This window comes from Lobosporangium transversale (genome assembly GCF_002105155.1).
Source record: "Lobosporangium transversale strain NRRL 3116 chromosome Unknown BCR41scaffold_43, whole genome shotgun sequence".
In the NCBI taxonomy this organism is placed as follows: Eukaryota; Fungi; Mortierellomycota; class Mortierellomycetes; order Mortierellales; family Mortierellaceae; genus Lobosporangium; species Lobosporangium transversale.
This window is the reverse complement of record NW_019029021.1, coordinates 327,570-345,116: the sequence shown is the minus strand read 5'-3', so window position 1 is coordinate 345,116 and position 17,547 is coordinate 327,570. Positions and strand designations below refer to the sequence as shown.

At 42.6% G+C, this 17,547-nt stretch overlaps 7 protein-coding genes across 7 annotated transcripts; 2 read left to right on the top strand and 5 right to left on the bottom strand.

The window, feature by feature from the left end:
* Window positions 1-197: 197 nt before the first annotated feature.
* BCR41DRAFT_164582 (hypothetical protein) lies at window positions 198-2,346 on the bottom strand. Its single transcript, XM_022019678.1, has 3 exons — window positions 1,950-2,346; window positions 579-1,860; window positions 198-481 (listed from the first exon to the last, which is right to left on the bottom strand). The coding sequence occupies exons 1-3, from the start codon at window positions 2,199-2,201 to the stop codon at window positions 423-425; spliced, it is 1,593 nt and encodes a 530-aa protein (XP_021877861.1). The 5' UTR covers window positions 2,202-2,346; the 3' UTR covers window positions 198-422.
* Window positions 2,347-3,117: 771 nt separating this feature from the next.
* Window positions 3,118-5,410, bottom strand: BCR41DRAFT_360559 (hypothetical protein). Its single transcript, XM_022025391.1, has 6 exons — window positions 4,968-5,410; window positions 4,816-4,871; window positions 4,272-4,727; window positions 3,646-4,163; window positions 3,497-3,544; window positions 3,118-3,385 (listed from the first exon to the last, which is right to left on the bottom strand). Exons 1-6 carry the CDS (start codon window positions 5,183-5,185, stop codon window positions 3,158-3,160), a joined length of 1,524 nt encoding a protein of 507 aa, XP_021877860.1. The 5' UTR covers window positions 5,186-5,410; the 3' UTR covers window positions 3,118-3,157.
* On the top strand, window positions 5,390-6,913 carry BCR41DRAFT_311120 (hypothetical protein; the record flags this gene model as incomplete). Its single annotated transcript, XM_022021015.1, has 5 exons — window positions 5,390-5,437; window positions 5,538-5,591; window positions 5,718-5,981; window positions 6,099-6,425; window positions 6,524-6,913. The coding sequence occupies 5 exons, from the start codon at window positions 5,390-5,392 to the stop codon at window positions 6,911-6,913; spliced, it is 1,083 nt and encodes a 360-aa protein (XP_021877859.1).
* Window positions 6,914-7,242: 329 nt separating this feature from the next.
* Window positions 7,243-9,310, top strand: BCR41DRAFT_373838 (hypothetical protein; the record flags this gene model as incomplete). Its single annotated transcript, XM_022026820.1, has 3 exons — window positions 7,243-7,971; window positions 8,076-8,210; window positions 8,447-9,310. 3 exons carry the CDS (start codon window positions 7,243-7,245, stop codon window positions 9,308-9,310), a joined length of 1,728 nt encoding a protein of 575 aa, XP_021877858.1.
* A 95-nt stretch (window positions 9,311-9,405) lies between these two features.
* Window positions 9,406-9,973, bottom strand: BCR41DRAFT_424972 (hypothetical protein; the record flags this gene model as incomplete). The annotated part of the gene is made up of 2 exons (XM_022030510.1): window positions 9,723-9,973; window positions 9,406-9,621 (listed from the first exon to the last, which is right to left on the bottom strand). The coding sequence occupies exons 1-2, from the start codon at window positions 9,879-9,881 to the stop codon at window positions 9,406-9,408; spliced, it is 375 nt and encodes a 124-aa protein (XP_021877857.1). The 5' UTR covers window positions 9,882-9,973.
* A 374-nt stretch (window positions 9,974-10,347) lies between these two features.
* Window positions 10,348-11,718, bottom strand: BCR41DRAFT_360553 (hypothetical protein). The gene is made up of 4 exons (XM_022025390.1): window positions 11,616-11,718; window positions 11,249-11,359; window positions 10,820-11,026; window positions 10,348-10,716 (listed from the first exon to the last, which is right to left on the bottom strand). Exons 1-4 carry the CDS (start codon window positions 11,708-11,710, stop codon window positions 10,395-10,397), a joined length of 735 nt encoding a protein of 244 aa, XP_021877856.1. The 5' UTR covers window positions 11,711-11,718; the 3' UTR covers window positions 10,348-10,394.
* Window positions 11,719-12,310: 592 nt separating this feature from the next.
* BCR41DRAFT_311197 (carbamoyl-phosphate synthase L chain, ATP binding domain-domain-containing protein) lies at window positions 12,311-14,789 on the bottom strand (the record flags this gene model as incomplete). Its single annotated transcript, XM_022021020.1, has 6 exons — window positions 12,311-12,672; window positions 12,764-13,499; window positions 13,626-13,790; window positions 13,890-14,381; window positions 14,479-14,585; window positions 14,678-14,789. The coding sequence occupies 6 exons, from the start codon at window positions 14,787-14,789 to the stop codon at window positions 12,311-12,313; spliced, it is 1,974 nt and encodes a 657-aa protein (XP_021877855.1).
* Between the last annotated feature and the right edge of the window lie 2,758 nt (window positions 14,790-17,547).

Below are 17,547 nucleotides of genomic sequence, written 5' to 3'. Positions count from 1 at the left end.
AGGGAATGTTTTGCCAATCCATCGCATCTCTGAGGGTCCAAAGACCACATTTGAGCGCTCATAAAACGTAAGTGTCTGTAATTTCTTCAGCCGACCCAGTGCTTTGAGACCCATCCGAAACGAGAACGGGCAGATGCTTGAATTGGACACGCTTCCAGCAATAAGTAACGGGGCCATAGCTATCTTGTTTTTATGGAAAAAAGGGTGCCCTAAACTTGGACCACTATCAGAATTACTATCTTGCATATTTTGCGCATCGCGTAGTTCGCCATCGATGATGTTTCGACCTCCACCATTGGTCTCCTGCAGATCCTCTTCAGTACTCATGGCGCCTTCTAGTGTAGGATCCCAGTTCTGTTGGATATGCGGGCCCTCAGGAACTGAATACTCTTCTGGTAGACTTCCTGCATTGTTCGTAGTGTTCAGTGCTGGACTGTTGAATATCTGCAGTGATTGCAACTCCGTGAGAAGTTTGATCTGCCTAAACATGGCGTAGTAATCACTGAGTATTGATTCTTTATCGTTCGGCTGAATGTCTTCTTTTCTTTGAGTACACTGTTTATGAATTTTTAAAATACCATGATGTGCTCGTTGTAACAAATTGCCCTTCTGATGCTGAGCCGTCATCTGAGACTGTTGGTCGCCTTGATTGATAGTCCTATAAGGAGTAGGGTCATGGTTCTTTGCTACTGCTGCTGCTGACCCCCCTTCTTCTTCTGACACTGTGGTACTGAGCCGTCGATTGACTGTGTCCTTATTTTTGATGGATTGATCCAGAAATAGTACTCTAGGATGAACTGTAAACTCGAGTCGCTTGAGCCCAGCACAGGCCCATGGCATTGTATTTTGAAAGCACTCTGCAGAAACAGAGTCACAACTCAAGAACTCAAGCTCTAGCAGTTGAGGGCATCCCTTAACTAATGCATTTATTCCGCGCGCTGTAATTTTACTGCAAAAGCTCACATTGACACAAGTGATGCCAGTGTACTTTATACTTTGTAATGTTGGATGTGTGCATCGCATCGTCAAGGCGTCAGCCAATGTTTCAAGGCCTGAATCCTCGATATTTGTGAATTGAAGATCCAATGACCGAAGATTCTTGCCGTGAAATGACTGAAAAAGTGTTTGGAAATCACTGTTAGTGATCCCAAGGCAAAATACAAGACTAAGTTCTTCGAGGTACATAAAAGGTTGCCGCATCTCCAGCAAGCTAGGTCTGCAACAACGCTGTATGTTTCCATATTGTGTGCGTGAATCCTGAAACTCATGACGTTCAGACGGCTTCCGGGACGTAAACTCGTGAACATGTGTATGCTGTCGTGACTGAAGAGCCAATGGACTTGAGGCGTCGGTCATTTTTTGGGTCAAGGGCAACATATTGGAGTTTTGAGTACTGCCACATGTAGGTGTTCTCGTCGATAGCCCGAAGGATGTATCCACTATTGGTGATGTATTTGGTATCTTGGATCCTAGCCAATGCTCTTCTACCTGGTCCATTGCGACATGCTTTGTGATTGATTCGTTCAGAGTGACCACCTCGTTTCTTGACAAGTCAAGGGAGACAAGTGATTGGCATGCTTCTTCGATGAGAGCAAGGGCTTTGCCATCAAAGTCGCTGTCCATTAACTCCAGACGCTGGATTTTATGTGCAGAGTTACAGATCCTAAGCAGGATATCAGGACCACTAGAGCTCGAGATCATATATGGCAGTTTGAGAACACATAGCTGTGGGAAAAACAAGAGGTCGAGAGACTCTTGTAATATAGAGGCATGACCACGAAGCATGAGCCTATCCAAAAGAACCACCTGCAGGTTTTTCATCATGCACATTAACTCACAAAACCGAGCCTTGTCGGGACCCTAAATGTTGATATCGTCTATTAGAACGGGGAAGGTAGCAATGTGTTTTCTATATGTTTCGTCCAAGGTGAATAGCCATGAGTACTTACGCAGTCTGTCAATGTGAGTACGCGTACAAAATGACCGTAGCGCATCAGTTGTTTATACAAGTTATTGTAATGTACATCGATCCAGGACTCGCTATTAAGTTCGAGGTCTTGCCACAATGCTCGTCTTGAAGCAAGAGCCCATGACTTGCTGACCAAAGCAGTCAGAGCCAGATCATTTGCACTCAAGATCGACGTACAAGTGAGAATGCGATTTAAAATCTCTGGGATGTCAAACGGATTGATCTGTAACATGGTTTAAGTAAAAGAAATAAATGAAAAATGAAAAAAGGAACGTCAAGGAAAATCTTTTTTTATTGTTTCGGAAGAGGGAGTTGAAGAATGAAGAGAGGAGAAAAAGGGAAAAAGGAAGCAGAAAAAAAGGGGGGAAGAATGGAAGGGAGAGAGAGATGATCTTTGTGCGTGCATGTGTATGTAATTGTAATATGTAATTGTTTGTCCAAAAACAAAAAAAGATCCGGTGAAACACTTGTTTGGCCATGCCACTAATTTCTGGACAGTAAGAATATCTCTCACACGCGATCCAGCTTCTTTGGACAAATGACACTTTTGTACATACTTTCAGTTCATTAAAACAACTCACCCCCTATTCATCTGTTCATCTACCCATCCATTCATCAGCTGCTGCCTTGTTTATCCAACCTGATTAAAGATTGAAAATGGATAAATGGATATATAAAGTATATATTAGGCCATAGAACCAATTTGCTTGGCCCATGCGGACTCTCCTTTTTTGAACATTCCATCCTTGTGATGCATAGCATGCTCTCATTCTTCATTTGAAACTCCTTTTCTTATTTCAGAAACTTCGCCCAATAGTTTTTTTTTTTTTTTTTTTTTTTTTCACATTCAATTTCTTTTATTGTAAAACAGCAAAGATCAATTGGTTCCGAGTATCACAGTTACTGCTAATGCTGTCTCCTCCAATTACTGTTTATACAGATTCCTGTTACACTGGTTGGCACTCCTGTGCTTTGTCAGCTTTCTTTGAAACAGAACCTGGATCAGCGATATTTTCCGCTACAACCGTATCGCGGTTGAGCACATCCCGTTGCTGTGGCGCAAAATAATAATTTTGAACAATTTACTGAAACGGTAACATATATATATTGTTTTCAATCAACAACCACAGCAATCTTTAGAGACAAGACTGTCCTTTTCTTTTATTTCAGATAGATAGAGATGACGTCCTAAGAATCCACTTTGCTTCTAGATATGAGGCGGCAATCTGCAAGGCTTAGGACGTCCAAAGACGCAATACCCTGTCTAGCGCGCTCTACTGCATCTTCATCATAGACATCGAACTTGCCTAGGATGGGTTGGCCATCACCATCCACCTCAAATGAGGCCCTAAACCTGCGATCTAGCTGCACCTCGGCAACTGTCCCTGACTCTGAAAGCCCAATTACTGTTGCTTCCTAGAGATGTACAAAAGATTGAGCAATAATAGTAAAGTATCAGCTACTTCTCTAGCGTACAACAATGCAAAGGTATAATGACAATCGAAAGAGTAGCTTCATCCTGCCAACCTTGAATTCCGAGATGATTGGATTGTATGAGGGACCGATCTCCAACGTCTATGCCCGCGATGCAAATAGTAAGCGTAGTGAATACTTGAGTTCGTACAAAACTCATCATAATGGTTTAATCGCTCATCGGAGTTTTCTCTTTGACAAACCTTATATGCGATGATGTCTCCAATACATAGAGGACCTTCTTGTCTAGGAAGATCCGCATAAATCCGTAATGGTAATTCTAAATCTGCCTCGTCTTCTTTTGCAGGCATTATGGAGCTGGCATTGTTAGGGGTATTCGATTTTAAGATGGTTTGTGTTGGTACTGGATCTGACATCCCATGTGCATCGCCAGCAGCCTTCTTGCCAAAGGAAACGTTCTTTTTAGGTGTCGTTGCTTTCTGTTTTTTATGGATAATATCGTGGTCTTGCAGATCAACGGTCGTCATGACAATCTTTGGCGACGGCTGGGTATGTACATTGGAGCTGACTGTTGGTCGAGAAGGTGTGCATACTGTCGTTTGTATACTCTCTCGATCTTGGCTCTGGACATCATGAAGACTATGTGAATTCGTAGTGGCTTGAGCCGATGCCGCCAAAACCTTTTGCAACTTTCGACGTGCATTCCTGGCCTTCGTTTGCTTAGATCCGCTTCCAGGGACTACCTTAACAAGGGGTTTCACTGAGTAGTTAAAAGATTTATATGAATTTTTCTGTTCACTTTGGAATCCGAAGGGTTATTTTTATATTTAGGGTATTGCAATGGTTATATTCAGGTCATTTCCATTACCGGTGTTATTACTGTCAGTGTCGTCGGAAACATCGCCCTCCGATGCACTTGAGTCTGCTTCGGAAGTCCCATTCTTGGGTTTCGCAGAAATATTTTGTACTTTTTTGTTGTTCAAACTGTTAATAGTTTTTTCAGGTTTCTTTTGGTTGAAGGGTGTCGCTGGTTTCTTCGCTTCATTCCCCTTAATGGATAAAGTTACTTCATCCGACTGTGTTCGTTGTTGGTCATCAATTTTTTCCTGCTTATCATTGACCGCTTGAGAGTTTACAAGTGTTGATGGTTTCCTGTTCAATTCCGTATGCTGCTTTTGTTTTTGATTTGGCTGTCCAGGTCGCGGCCGTATACTCTGCGATGATTTACGTGTAGGTACTTCTTTCCCCATGTGCGCTCTTCTTTTTGCTGTTTTTGAATCTTGATAAAGTAACTCCGCCTCCTCTATTGAGCGTTTCTTGCCACCTTTATTGTAAAACGAGAGATATTCAATAAAAGCATAGAGGGTTGTTTTCTTCCATAATGACATGCTTGCCGATATTACTGATCTTACCTGCAGCGGGCAAAGAACGCGGTGGTAAATTATCACATTTTCTTCTGATCCTCACTCTATTAAAAAAAAAAAAAAAAAAAAAAAATTGTTAACAGCGACTTTTTTTTTTTCTTTGAAAAGCTGCCATTTTTTAGCATCAGCAAAAAGCATACTGTAAAAGGTCATCGTCCTTGATAAGCCCAGCAATTGTTGAAGCCGGCAGAAGAAAGAATCCATCCAAGTCCAGACGGGTTGTTTTGCAATACTGATCCAGCTTGAAGCCCTTCCTGATCGCCTTTTGAAGATCGCGGATCGTTGAACACGAACTAGGAACTTCGAACCAACACTTGTATCGTGGCAACGGATCTTCGAAAGCGAGACGGATTCGCATGGTAGAAAGGATTGCGTCTTCAGCAGTGAAAGTTGAAGGATGTCATGTTCAGACCAAAAGACAACAGCGACCTTGAACCCTTCACACATGTTCATTGTTACTTAGGAAATAAGCCACTGCGCCACCTTATAATGTATGCATCCCTGCAATGCTCTTCATTCGCACATTTACACATTTACACTTCCTCACATCTTACCACCAACCATGGCACAAATTAAAGCTGATCCTAACAAAGTCTCTTGGGAAGAATCGGTAATAACAAGGATACTGTTGTAAATCAATGAGTCATGCATATGAGCCAAGTCCATCACTTACCTTTGCCAGCATCAATCCTTTTACTATGCTCCATTAGGAATTCCCTATCCTCTGTGAGACTTGTCTCGGAGACAACCCCTATCTACGCATGGTATGTCGCTAGAAGCTGAACTCTTGAAGTTGCTTCACAGCTGCTCTAACAAAAGGCCCTCGATCGCTGACTCAAGGGCTACCCGCTTACTAATAGGTCCTTGTTATGGACTGCATATTGATATAGACCAAGCAGTCTCAGGCGAAAGAGTGTAAAGTCTGCACCAGACCATTCACAGTATTCCGTTGGTGCCCCGGAGTTGGCATGCGTTTCAAAAAGACAGAAATTTGTCAAACCTGCTCTAAAGTAAAGAATGTTTGCCAAACGTGCCTACTGGATCTAGAGTTTGGTCTGCCAGTCCAAGTTCGTGATACAGCCCTTGGCCTAGAGGATAATGCGCCTCGATCTGACGTCAACAAAGAATACTTTGCTCAAAACATGGATGCTCATGTATGTTCACTCAAATGCAAACAGTTCGCCTCTTTTTTTTTTTTTTTTTAAAAAAAAAAAAAAAAAAAAAAAACTATACCAAATAACAAAGATTGTATCATTGTAATGGCCATTTAGTTTCAGAATAATGATGATGGGCTTGGATCAGGAAACTTTGGGAAAGCAGAGTCGGCAGGGCGTGAAATGCTAAAAAAACTACAGAGAAAGGACCCCTATTATAGGCGTAATCGTCAGCATATATGCTCATTTTTCGTGAAGGGAAACTGTACACGTGGGGCAGAATGTCCATATCGTCATGAAATGCCTCAAGAGGGGGAGCTGAAGCATCAGAATATCAAGGATCGCTACTATGGCACCAACGACCCTGTAGCTAGAAAAATTTTAGCAGGGCCAAGGGCTGGTGGTGCAGGAAGGCAAGCTTCGACACCCGAAGACAAGACCATTGTAAGTTACATAATTCAGCTCCCAAGAAGTCTTTATATGTATATACTTTCTAACCAGATATATTAATATTAACTATGACTATCCTATGGTTTACCCAGACCTCACTATTTATCACAGGTGTGACAGAATCAGTTACAGAGCCTGATTTGAGAGGATTTTTCTATGTATTTGGGGAGATCAAGTCAATTGTTGTTGTACACAAGTCAAATTGTGCCTTCATTAATTTCACGACAAGAGCAGGAGCGGAATTGGCGTTCGAGAAGGCTGGAGGAGGCGTTAATCTTCAGGGAGCTCTCCTGAAGGTGTCATGGGCGAAGCCACGACCAGTAGGTGCCAGGAGTGAACAGAAAGGAGAAATTGCACCTTCACCCGCAGCGGTCATGGACGCGCTTCAAGCCGGTCCACCTCCACCTCCTGGCAGTAAATCCGATTTTAGCTATCCTAGTCAGGACCCGACATACCAGGGATCTACCAGCAAGCATAGGTAGAGCATAGTCAATAAGCATAATAAATATCGCGGAAATATTGAAAAAAGAAAAAAATAATAATTGTGCACTGATGTAAAATATCCAATATTTTGCTGTCTCCATATTTCATGGACCCTTCTCTCCTCTCTCTTTCTTTTACCTCTTCATTTACGACAGCATTTTTTCCTTAGTGACCTTCGTCAAGGAAGACGGAGACCATGTTGCATTCATCTTCTATCAATAGCAAAAATGATGCCCACGCAGTCGCATCTTCACCTTCTCCGCCTCCTCTTTCACAGCCTCTAACCTATTCTCAACCACACAGCAGTTCGGCTACAAATGGGGACAACATGTTATCTGGCGACTCAACAATATCGATACCCACACACGACCAGAAGAACCATACCGATAATGCTGTGCGTCGCCGTCATGTTCTCTTCAAGGATCAGTCCACACCAGAAGAACGAAACATAAACGCTGCACCTGAATTAAGTCTGAAGGATGAGAAATTTCAACCGGCTGTTGAACTCTCACATATCGACCAGGACGATAATAACAAACTAAGTAGCTTCAAGGGAGAGAATATTGAAAATGGCGACGAGAATAAGAATGCAAGTGGCAAAGATGAAATGGAAAAGAGTAATTCAGATCATACATCAACTCAGATGGACCATGCACTTGGCCAACGAGTGGATCGTCACCTTTTCCCCTACAGAACTGTTAAGGAAAATATGCATGCTATCAATACATTCTTCCGGAGGTTCTTTCTTATTACATTGATTGTACCAGCATGGACGATACCAATCGTATTAACAGCTCGGGCAAAGCATGAGATGGAGCTATCACATGGCAATGCAGACGGCAACAACACTATATCTCATGCAGCCTTAGAGTTTGGAGGGCTAAAGTATGTCATGCTGTCCAAAGCTGGAGCTGATCATGGTGCGGGTGCAGCCCATGGTCCTGAGTTGAGCCTAGCAGCCAACTGGGTTATCTTTGGGTTGAATCTATTAGTGATGATGCATCTCGGCAAAGCAGCAGGCGCTGCTTTGGAAGAGCTTGTCCCCAAGTTTGGAGCGGTAAGAATTGGATTAGCAGCGGGATCTTTGTTCTCGGAATTCCAATCTGTCGTCATATTCCAAACTAATTTTTTTTTTTTTTTTTTTTTTTTTTTTTGGAACAGCGGGTGGTGAGCGTGCTTGATGCGTTGACCAGCAGCTCCATCGAGCTGGCTGTCGCAGCTATCGCTCTCAAGAAAGGCTTGGTTGTCGTAGTTCAGGCAGCAATGCTCGGCGCCATCCTCAACAACCTACTCTTGGTAAGCGTCTTTAAATTTTTTCTTCTATCAATTGCTATTGAGGATAACGATCGTGCACCAGCCAATCTTAACAAAACGTGTTACTGCAGATGTTGGGGATATCAATCTTGGTTGGAGGCATCCATAACAAGCATCAAAAGCTGAAAAAGGTTGGTAAACAATTCTATCTTTTTTTTCTTTTTTTTTTACAGGGATATTTTTAGTAACTCTTGTTCAAATGCTTTGCGCTTTAATAGGAAACGACCCAAACAAGCGTTCACATCCTAATGCTAACCTGTATAGCCTATGTTATCCCTATCGGCCTGGATGTGACCTTGACCTCAGTTTACAGAGATATGAGACCCGTGCTGTCTGATCCAGTCCAGCGCCACATCCAAACGCAGGAGATCCGTACGCTTGTTGATATTCGAATCCTCACACTCTCCAAGATCATGGCTATCATCCTCTTGGCGCTATATGGCATTTGCCTCTACTATCAACTTCTCCACCGTACTTTTATGATCACGCCCGAGGCCAAGCACGAGGGAGCTCATACGGTCGAGACACGCCACACTCACTTTTGGTTCGCTGGTTTTGCTTTTGTTGTTGTGATGGCTGCTCAAATATACTCGGCCAACTTTCTCGTCCATGCTGTTGAAAGTCTAGGGAGACAGCTTCATTTGAACGACTCCTTTGTTGGCTTCATCTTACTTCCAATTGTCTTGATCGCAGACTTGCAAGAAGAGGTCATTGCGATAAAGGAAGCCAGAGCTAATCGAATGGATAAGGCTGTGTCATTGATGGTTGGCTCCTGTATGCAAATTGCCCTGCTTGTTACCCCTATCTTGGTGCTCCTTGGTTGGATCATGGATGTCCCAATGACTTTCCGATTTACAATATTGGAAGTGGTCATCTTGTCAGGCTCCATTTTGTTAATCAACTATCTTATCTCAGATCATGAAACAAACTGGTTTGAGGGCATTGCATTGCTAGCGGTCTTCGTCATATGTGCTATTGCATTCTTCTATGATAATCCGCACCTTCATATCATTCCTAGCGAGGACACAACCTTAAATGGTGAGGGTGTTGGAGCCGGAGGAGCACTTGTGGAACACAATTAAGCGTGTCATCATAGTATAAATGGTTTTTATTTATTTATTTTACATATTAAAGACAAAGAAAAATTATCCATTACACTCAATGATATCGATGCTTTCTATGCTGCCTGCGATGATGATGAGAGGGAGGAAGCAGCAGTCGCGTTAGTGGCTGATACCTTTCGCCTCTCCTCCTCACTTCCATACAAAATATCATGGCGTTTCTGCTCTGCGATTCGAATTTGCATTTCCCGATCACGTCGCTCAAAATTAGTGAATGTTGTATCGGATCCGTTTCCAAATCCTCCTAGGAACGCAGCAACCATGAGCCAACCCTATTTGATTGAAAAGAATTATTGGAGTTTCATTATGTTAATGAATCATGGTTTTCACGATTCATTATCTTGGCATTGGTAGTGTCTCAAGCTTCAAGCACCTTCTGAGGAGGTCGGATTGCAGCAAACCTGGGCCAGGTTGCCTGAAGAACTCCTCCTACAAACAAAGCCACGGTGCAATACTTGAGAGCACCAATAGCACCACCACGCATGGCTTCTGTTGCTGCTGCATCATCCATGTTTTGCTTGATCAGACGCATAGTGTTTAATATTATATTATAAATGGAGAATGAAAAAAATAGGGACCAGCTCCTGGAAGGTTGTGCAAGGGTATAGTGTAATGGCTTTTTTGAGAAAAATTAGGAATGTAGCTGTATATTTCACAAGTGAAGGTAGTGAGAGAGAGAAAGACAATCGAAGGAAAACAGTTTGTCCATGCTTCCATTTATATCTGAATGCAACGTGGGAAATGGAGATGCTTAATTTGGATGTTCCGGATATGATCTGCCAGGGTTTCATTTTACTAAATATCCCGACTTTCTGCAGTGAATAGAAATTGCGCAGCGGAGGAATGAGCAAATGGCGCAGGGTGCTGCATGTTGACAGCCACCCGGAGTGCACCGACCGGTCGGATTCATTTGTCTCCTGCTCCATATCAGTACATCCTAGTGTTACCCTTCAACTCCATATGTGTCCAATTTTTTTTTTATTTATTTATTTTTAAAATTCACTATGGTCAGAGGTATATTATTAAGGATCGAAGGCCAGTATATTCAAGGGGCTGTTACAGATAGAGTGGCAGAGCTAGTGATAGCCTTAGTAACTATCTGCGGCCTCATCATTTGCCGCATCCTCTGGACCTCTTCCTTTGCTGATGCTACACGCTTTTCGACTGTATCCTTGGCTTGGTCAACCATGGTTTGTGCTCTAAGTGTCATTTCCTTTGAGCGCTGTTGGATCTCAACACTGGATTTTTCAATGATTTCAGCTGAAATCTTTTGAACCTCTTCAGCTCTAAATTGCAAGTACTCTGTCGTTTGGTTGGCTGTGTGCAAAAACCCCCCAGCGCTTGTCAAAACAGATCCTAATATATTGCTGATTTCAGAAACAGGTGGTCCAGAGTGTGTAAGTTTAACACAAATGTAGAAGGAACCATAAGCTATAAAAGTGGATTGGAGATTGTTTGCAATAAACCTACCGGACAATGTGATCGTACCACCAGCCGAGTAAAGGCATACTCTGCACAATGCCCTCCAAAGTCCACGAATCTTGCTGACTGTAAATCATCGGTCCAATCTCGGAGTCCCGAAAATGTAGAGTTGTCGTTGCAGGGATCTGAAGGTGCACAAAAGGAAAGAGGCGCGGTCTCAAGTTCTGAGTCAACGAGATTATGGCCGTGTGTCCACTATTTCCAAAGAGAGTAGATATTAATCAGGTGCACAATGCTCGGACCTCTATTGAAGAAACCATAGTGTTTCTTATTGGGTCCGTTAATAAAATGCTGCTCATCAGCAGATGGCAGGAAAATGATAACTTTCTGACTCTCATTTAGTCCCTTTATTTTGTCCATGCAACAACCCAGTCCCAAAAGAAGGTGTGAACATCTGAGAGGGGTTTATAAGCTTACTCGAATACAATGTTTGTGACCTCAGGCTCGTCCTTGTTCAATGAAGTCCACACGCGAAAGACCTTTCGAATGTTGTACTTGCCTTCTACTGTGAGTGTAGGATGAATATATCTAGATCGTATTAGGCCAAGCACAAACGACGCGAATGAAATTTCATTAGCAATTGGTAAAAGAGCGAATTCTGGAAATGATAGAGGTTGCACATGCTAAATTTGCGGTGAGTATAGTTCTATGTGGATAAAATAAAAGCTTATAATGACTGGAATATTGCACATGTTCATGTTGACAATGACATATCACATGCAAAGTCTACATGTTAATTATTGGTGAGGCCGGGGAAAAGGAAAACTGAGAAAGCAACACTCACCGGGCATCATCTGTGAAAAAGTCTTCAAGTATCTCTTTATGCATCTCTTCGTCATAGCTAGTTAATCGATTAGCGATCCACCATATGAACTCCATATTCTTGTCTGGACAAAGAAAGATAGTTGTCAGTTTAGCTCTTATCTCGAGCCCAAAAAAAAAAAAAAAAAAAAAAAAGATCCTGAGAATGATTTACGTACCGGTGACTATATCATAGTTGTTGCTGATATTACTCATGATGCTAAGACTGCTTCTAGAAGAAGACTCGTAGTTTTTATCAGACAATTCCATGATGTATGTGTAAATTGCTGCAATGCAAAAAAAAAAACGACAAGAAAAGAATAGAAAAACAACAGAATAAAAAGTTTTTTCTTCTTTGTCTGTATGATAAGATCAAAAGGCTCTATGAGAGAAGGAGCTTGTTGTAATGTTGGAGGGGATTAGCAATGTGGTGGAATCAATGGAGGAGTAGAATTTCTAATTCTAATTAAATGGCGAGGGATGAGGCAAAGCAAAGAGTATGTTGCCGTGTGATAAACAGAGAGTACATGAAATGAAATGAATAAAAAGACAAGGGTTGAGTTGCATGTGTTTGTGTTGTATTAAAATTAAAATGGATATGGACAAGAACTTTGTGGCCCAACATTTCGCATTTGACTGATTTATTTACTTTATTCAACCACACCAATGTCCATTACATTATTGAATATCGCAAAGAGTTGTGCCTGCCTCAATCATGTCGCCTTCTCCAACATTTAGTTTGAGGGTGCCATCGTGGCGTGCATACAGGCGCACCTCTGTCTTCATCGACTCCATTGTCAGAATTGCTTGATTTTTCTTAACTACTGTTCCGGAAGGAATTAGGATTTTAAGAATCTTGCAAGGCATTGGGGCTGTGTATGGTGAATGCACATCATCCTCGCCCTCTGCCGTACTCTTGAGCTTGTCCTTACGCACAAACAGGATCTGCTTGCCTCCAAAATCTTTTGTATGCACATAGATCTCAGTGTTATTAAATTCAATTGAGCCATTGGCGATGTTATAGTCGCGAGTTACCCCATCTAAAAATACATAGACGCAATACGGTTAATTTTCGCCACAGATGAGTAAGGTAATCATTAGACCTTAGAGACCATCAGTAACGTTGCTTACCGATGGTGCAGCGCAGGACACCACTACGCTCTCCAAGATCATCTTCCTCAACGAGTACCTTCCCTAAGCCAACCTTGGCTGTGCGCCATTCGCCGGGCTCTTGACCAGCAACAACAGCTCGGTAAAGGACATCAAACTTCTTCTCTGCCAACTTCTGGTTTGGAGGGACCCATCCTCCAGGCTTGACCAAGTGTTCATATTGAAGCTCAATCGTCCGCTCTGCGTTTTCGCCCACATAACCGTCCTGTTGCTTCTTATGCTTGACATACCTCCATCCACTTGGGATGTATTTGAGCTCCGTACGGGCTTGCTCGCGCAAATACCAACCCCATAGCATGGGGACAATCGCAAGACGATCCTCATCAGGATGAGGAGCTGCATTTTGTTTGTGGATTGCCTCCTCATCAATGAATCTGGTCGAGAGTCTACCTGCCTGAAATCGTGGGTGTTGAAGCACTTGAATCAAAAATTTACGGTTCGTAGTCAGACCAAGCGCTACCGTTTCGCGCATGGCTAATGCCATCTTTTGGATAGCTTGATCGCGAGTAGGAGCCCAGACAGAAATCTTGGAAATCATGGGATCGTAAAAAATGCTGATCTCAGAACCAGTTTCAATACCGCTATCGTAGCGAACATTGTCGGCAGTGCATTGCTTCCAGCGACGGATCTTGCCTGTGCAAGGCAAAAAGTCATTTTCAGGGTCCTCAGCGTAAAGTCGGCATTCAATAGAATGGCCCTATATGCACATGCACCAAATGTGTAAAAGTTACTTCATAAGCTTTCGGTCCATTATATCTTGTTTTTTTTTTTTTTTTAAAAAAAAAAAAAAAAAAAAAGTAAAAGTAAACCACGCTTTCTTTACATTCAACTGCAAGTTAGGGAGCTGAGTCTGGGAGAGATCAAAGCCTTGGGCGACAAGGATCTGAAGCTCGACTAAGTCAAGTCCAGTCACCATCTCAGTGACAGGGTGCTCTACTTGAAGACGGGTGTTCATCTCTAGAAAATAAAATTTACGGGTAGCGTCATCCTGTGCCATTGGACCATTGAATTGAGAGAAAGAAAGAGAATTAACAAGCGAACAAACAAAGCGGCCATCATCTCAGTACGTTTTGCATACAAGACATACAACAATAAACTCAATAGTTCCTGCTCCTTCATATCGGAGGAGCTTTCCGATCTTGATGGCGGCTGAAGTCATATCATTTCGGAGTTTCTCATCCATCATTGGAGAAGGTGTCTCTTCAATGACTTTTTGATGTCTCCGCTGAATACTACACTCGCGTTCAAAGCAATGGTAGACGTTGCCATGTTTATCACCCATAATTTGAATCTCGATATGGCGAGCATTTGAGAAGTATTTCTCAATAAGTAAATTGTCGCTTCCAAAGGATCGCAGTGCTTCAGACTTGGCCATTTCAATCTCATCTTTCAGAGCTGAGGCTTCACGCACAATACGCATGCCCTTTCCTCCTCCACCGGCCGAGGCCTTCAGAAGTACAGGAAAATCGATCCTGATTGCTTGTTGAATCAGGTTATCAATACTTTGATCGTCACCATTATAGCCCGGAATCAATGGAATTGAGGGCTCCTTGGCGGCAAGTAGGTTCTTGGATGCGATCTATAAAATGAAAGATCGTTATGGAAAGTGAATACTAGGTGTAGACAAGATCGGTAAAAATGATCAAGTCCATCTAGTAATTCTTTGTATGGCATACCTTATCTCCAATAGCAAGGATCGATTCTGGTTGTGGACCAATGAAGTTAATGCCAGCGTCTGTACAGGCCCTAGCAAAGTCTGTATTCTCAGACAAGAAGCCATAGCCTAGAGATGGGGATATTTGGCTGTTAGCCGAGTGCTATATACACAGTAAAGTGACTTTTTTCACAACAGAAAAACCAGTAACAGAGACATACCTGGATGAACAGCGTCAGCACCAGTGACTCGACAGGCGTCAATGATTTTGTCACCACAGAGGTACGATTCCGAGGAGGGAGAGGGTCCGATGAACACGGATTCATCAGCCATCCGCACAAATAGAGCATTTTGGTCACTAAGGGTAAACACAAGTCCATTAAGGAAAACAGCTTAGCCGAGCGGACAATCAAAAGACAAATCGCACACAGTGGCTCCACATGCCTCAAATTATGTGAGGGCAAGGCAACAGCACTTTTTTTTTTTTTTTTTTTTTTTTTTTTTGGGCATTCTTGCTATTACCTCTCGGAATACACAGCGACGGTGGCAATACCGAGTTTTCGGCAGGTTTTTATGACTCTGCATGCAATTTCACCACGGTTCGCGATCAAAACCTTACGAATGGGGCGTGTTTGGGTCATTGCTGTAGAATTCTATGTGGGCAATGAGAAAGAGAAGAAAGCTATCGCACGCTTCAATCTTTATGAAAGAATAGTAGAAAGCAGAAGGAGTGGATCAGAAAATAGTGTGGAGGAAAAAGATGTGAAAGAAGGAAAGAAATCCTCCCCTCCCAGTGGCTCATTCAGCTTTTCGGAGAAGGGATGAATGGACTACCCCAGAAACAGAACCCGAGGTCGCGTAGTGCAGCGTAAAGAGACACTGCTTGAAGCGAGCGCGATCTTTCAGGGCTATTTTTTGTTCCCCTCCCTTTTCCCTTTTTGGCCCAACCTTATTCAGATTGCACTTAAAATGACCTGAGCATCACGCACATGGTGCCACCCCCACATTCTGACATGGCTGCCGAGCTACATCGCAGGCTCTTTTGTCTGGAACATTTATTCATCACGTGTAAAAAGGTGCGCCCGTTGAGACAGATCCTGCGCGCATCCATTATTTCGTCTGGACAACTTAGCAGAAAACTCACTACTTGTGGTTGCGGTAGCAAAAACGGTGGAAGAGTGTCCTCGAAAGGCTGTCCGAAATGATCATTGATGTCAGACACATGTGCTTGTAAACATTCTATACTTATCATGATCGGGGCGCGGACATGACAGAGGAACAGCATTGCCTCTGTCCACAGCAATTGAGCACTGTTTCCTGGATGTAGAAAACTAACAATTTGGCCATCGAATAATGTCACCAATATACCTAAGTTAGACTAGCCACATTCATTTCTCTCAGCTTTTGCTTTCACTTTTCTTTCTCTTTCACACTGTGAGAGATCTGAAGGTTGTGCGCATGATGGAAGTGTACTCAACTCTTTGTTGGAAGCACCTTACAACAAATAAAATAATAAAATGATATTCCAAAAAGCTATTGGTATACACATGACAAGAAATAATGACAGAATGGAATATTTCTTTCCCACTTTGTCTATTTCCTGTCTCATTCTTACTGCCATCCAGGTTCTTCTAAATGGCAAGTCGGAAGGATTTACATATGGGATGTATGGAGCTTAAGTAAGCTATCGGTCTATTGTCCGATATAATATATTGCAAGAAGTAGTATAAAGATGATGTACAAAGCTAGAAAACTCACATGTCTCCAGTGATCCCTTCACGAAATTAAAACTACACACTAAATGATAAAGTAACCCTTGGGTTTCCGTCAATGTAGTCCATTGTTTTTAATCTCATCTATTCAGCATTTGGCGCTTATGAAGACATTATTATCCATTCTGTATTGCTTTTTGCAGCTGCGGTACCATCGTATGTTGTCCGCACACCAGTAGGCCAGTAGAGAGGAAGTTCTTTGTTCAATCAATTGGAAGATATTAAAGCTTATAATTTTGCCAAGTTCAGGAACATCCCAAGAACGCCTCGTAAAAGGTATACATATCACCGCCAACTGAAGGTCTTTCCCACTCAGCCGCAGTCCTCCTTTGGTCCCTCTCCAGTCATGGCCACTGGAAACTCTAGCCATGACCAAGTCGAGCTCTGGCGCTTGTAGGCAGGGCCGCCTAAGACTCAGGAGTTACTTCGCGGCTATGACGTCAGTAGTATTCGATGGATACTCGGTCTTCTTCCGCGGACTCTAATATTTATAGGATATCCTGCGCCGACAGACTAGTGATGGATTCTTAGTCGCTTCCTTGAAGGCCGGCGCCTGCAGTTACATTCAATGAATCATTTAAATTTCCGTGGACAACCTTGGCCAAGGCTTGCCTTGTAATAGGTTGGTAGTGAAGAGTCCAAATTCTCCTTTCTGGCAAATAAACATTGGAATTTCTCAAGCATTGTGAGATTTAATCCTAGCATGGACTTAAAAAAAATCTTGCACACCTCCCTCACATCTTCTCCCTTTTTTTTTGTGTATCTTTGGAATAACCCTGCGCTTTGATCCTTACTTCAAGAAGCAACTCCTGCCTTCAATTATCCAATGGCGCTGGTGCTTCTGAGGTCAACCCATATCCAAGCTATCATAATGGCGTCCTGCCTTATATTCAGACATTTGTTTTGCTTACACAATTAATAAGATAGTGGATTGGTTGTTGTTCGCAGCGATGTTATACCTCGACAAAAAAACTTTAGAAACGCTGGAGGTGTGGTCCTGGATTTCACAGTAAAAAGAAAAATAAAGTTCGTATTAGTTTGATTTCTTCAATTCGCCTTCACTACACTTCTTTTTGCTTAAGCTGATCATCGGCGGCGCAGAGCTCGATCGAACGCTTATAGGTGTGTAAAATGTCTGGTTGGTGCAACCAGGTCGAAGATGAAAAGTTCAAAGTGCTATAGACTTGACGGGTTGAGCATGTTGACACTGCACCTGTTGTGTGGACTCCAGAAAATGGGACTGAGAAGAGACGTGAAGAAAAAAGCCAAAAGATGAGATGATTAGCTGAAGCAGCAAGAGCAGGTAGGAGAAGTAGGGG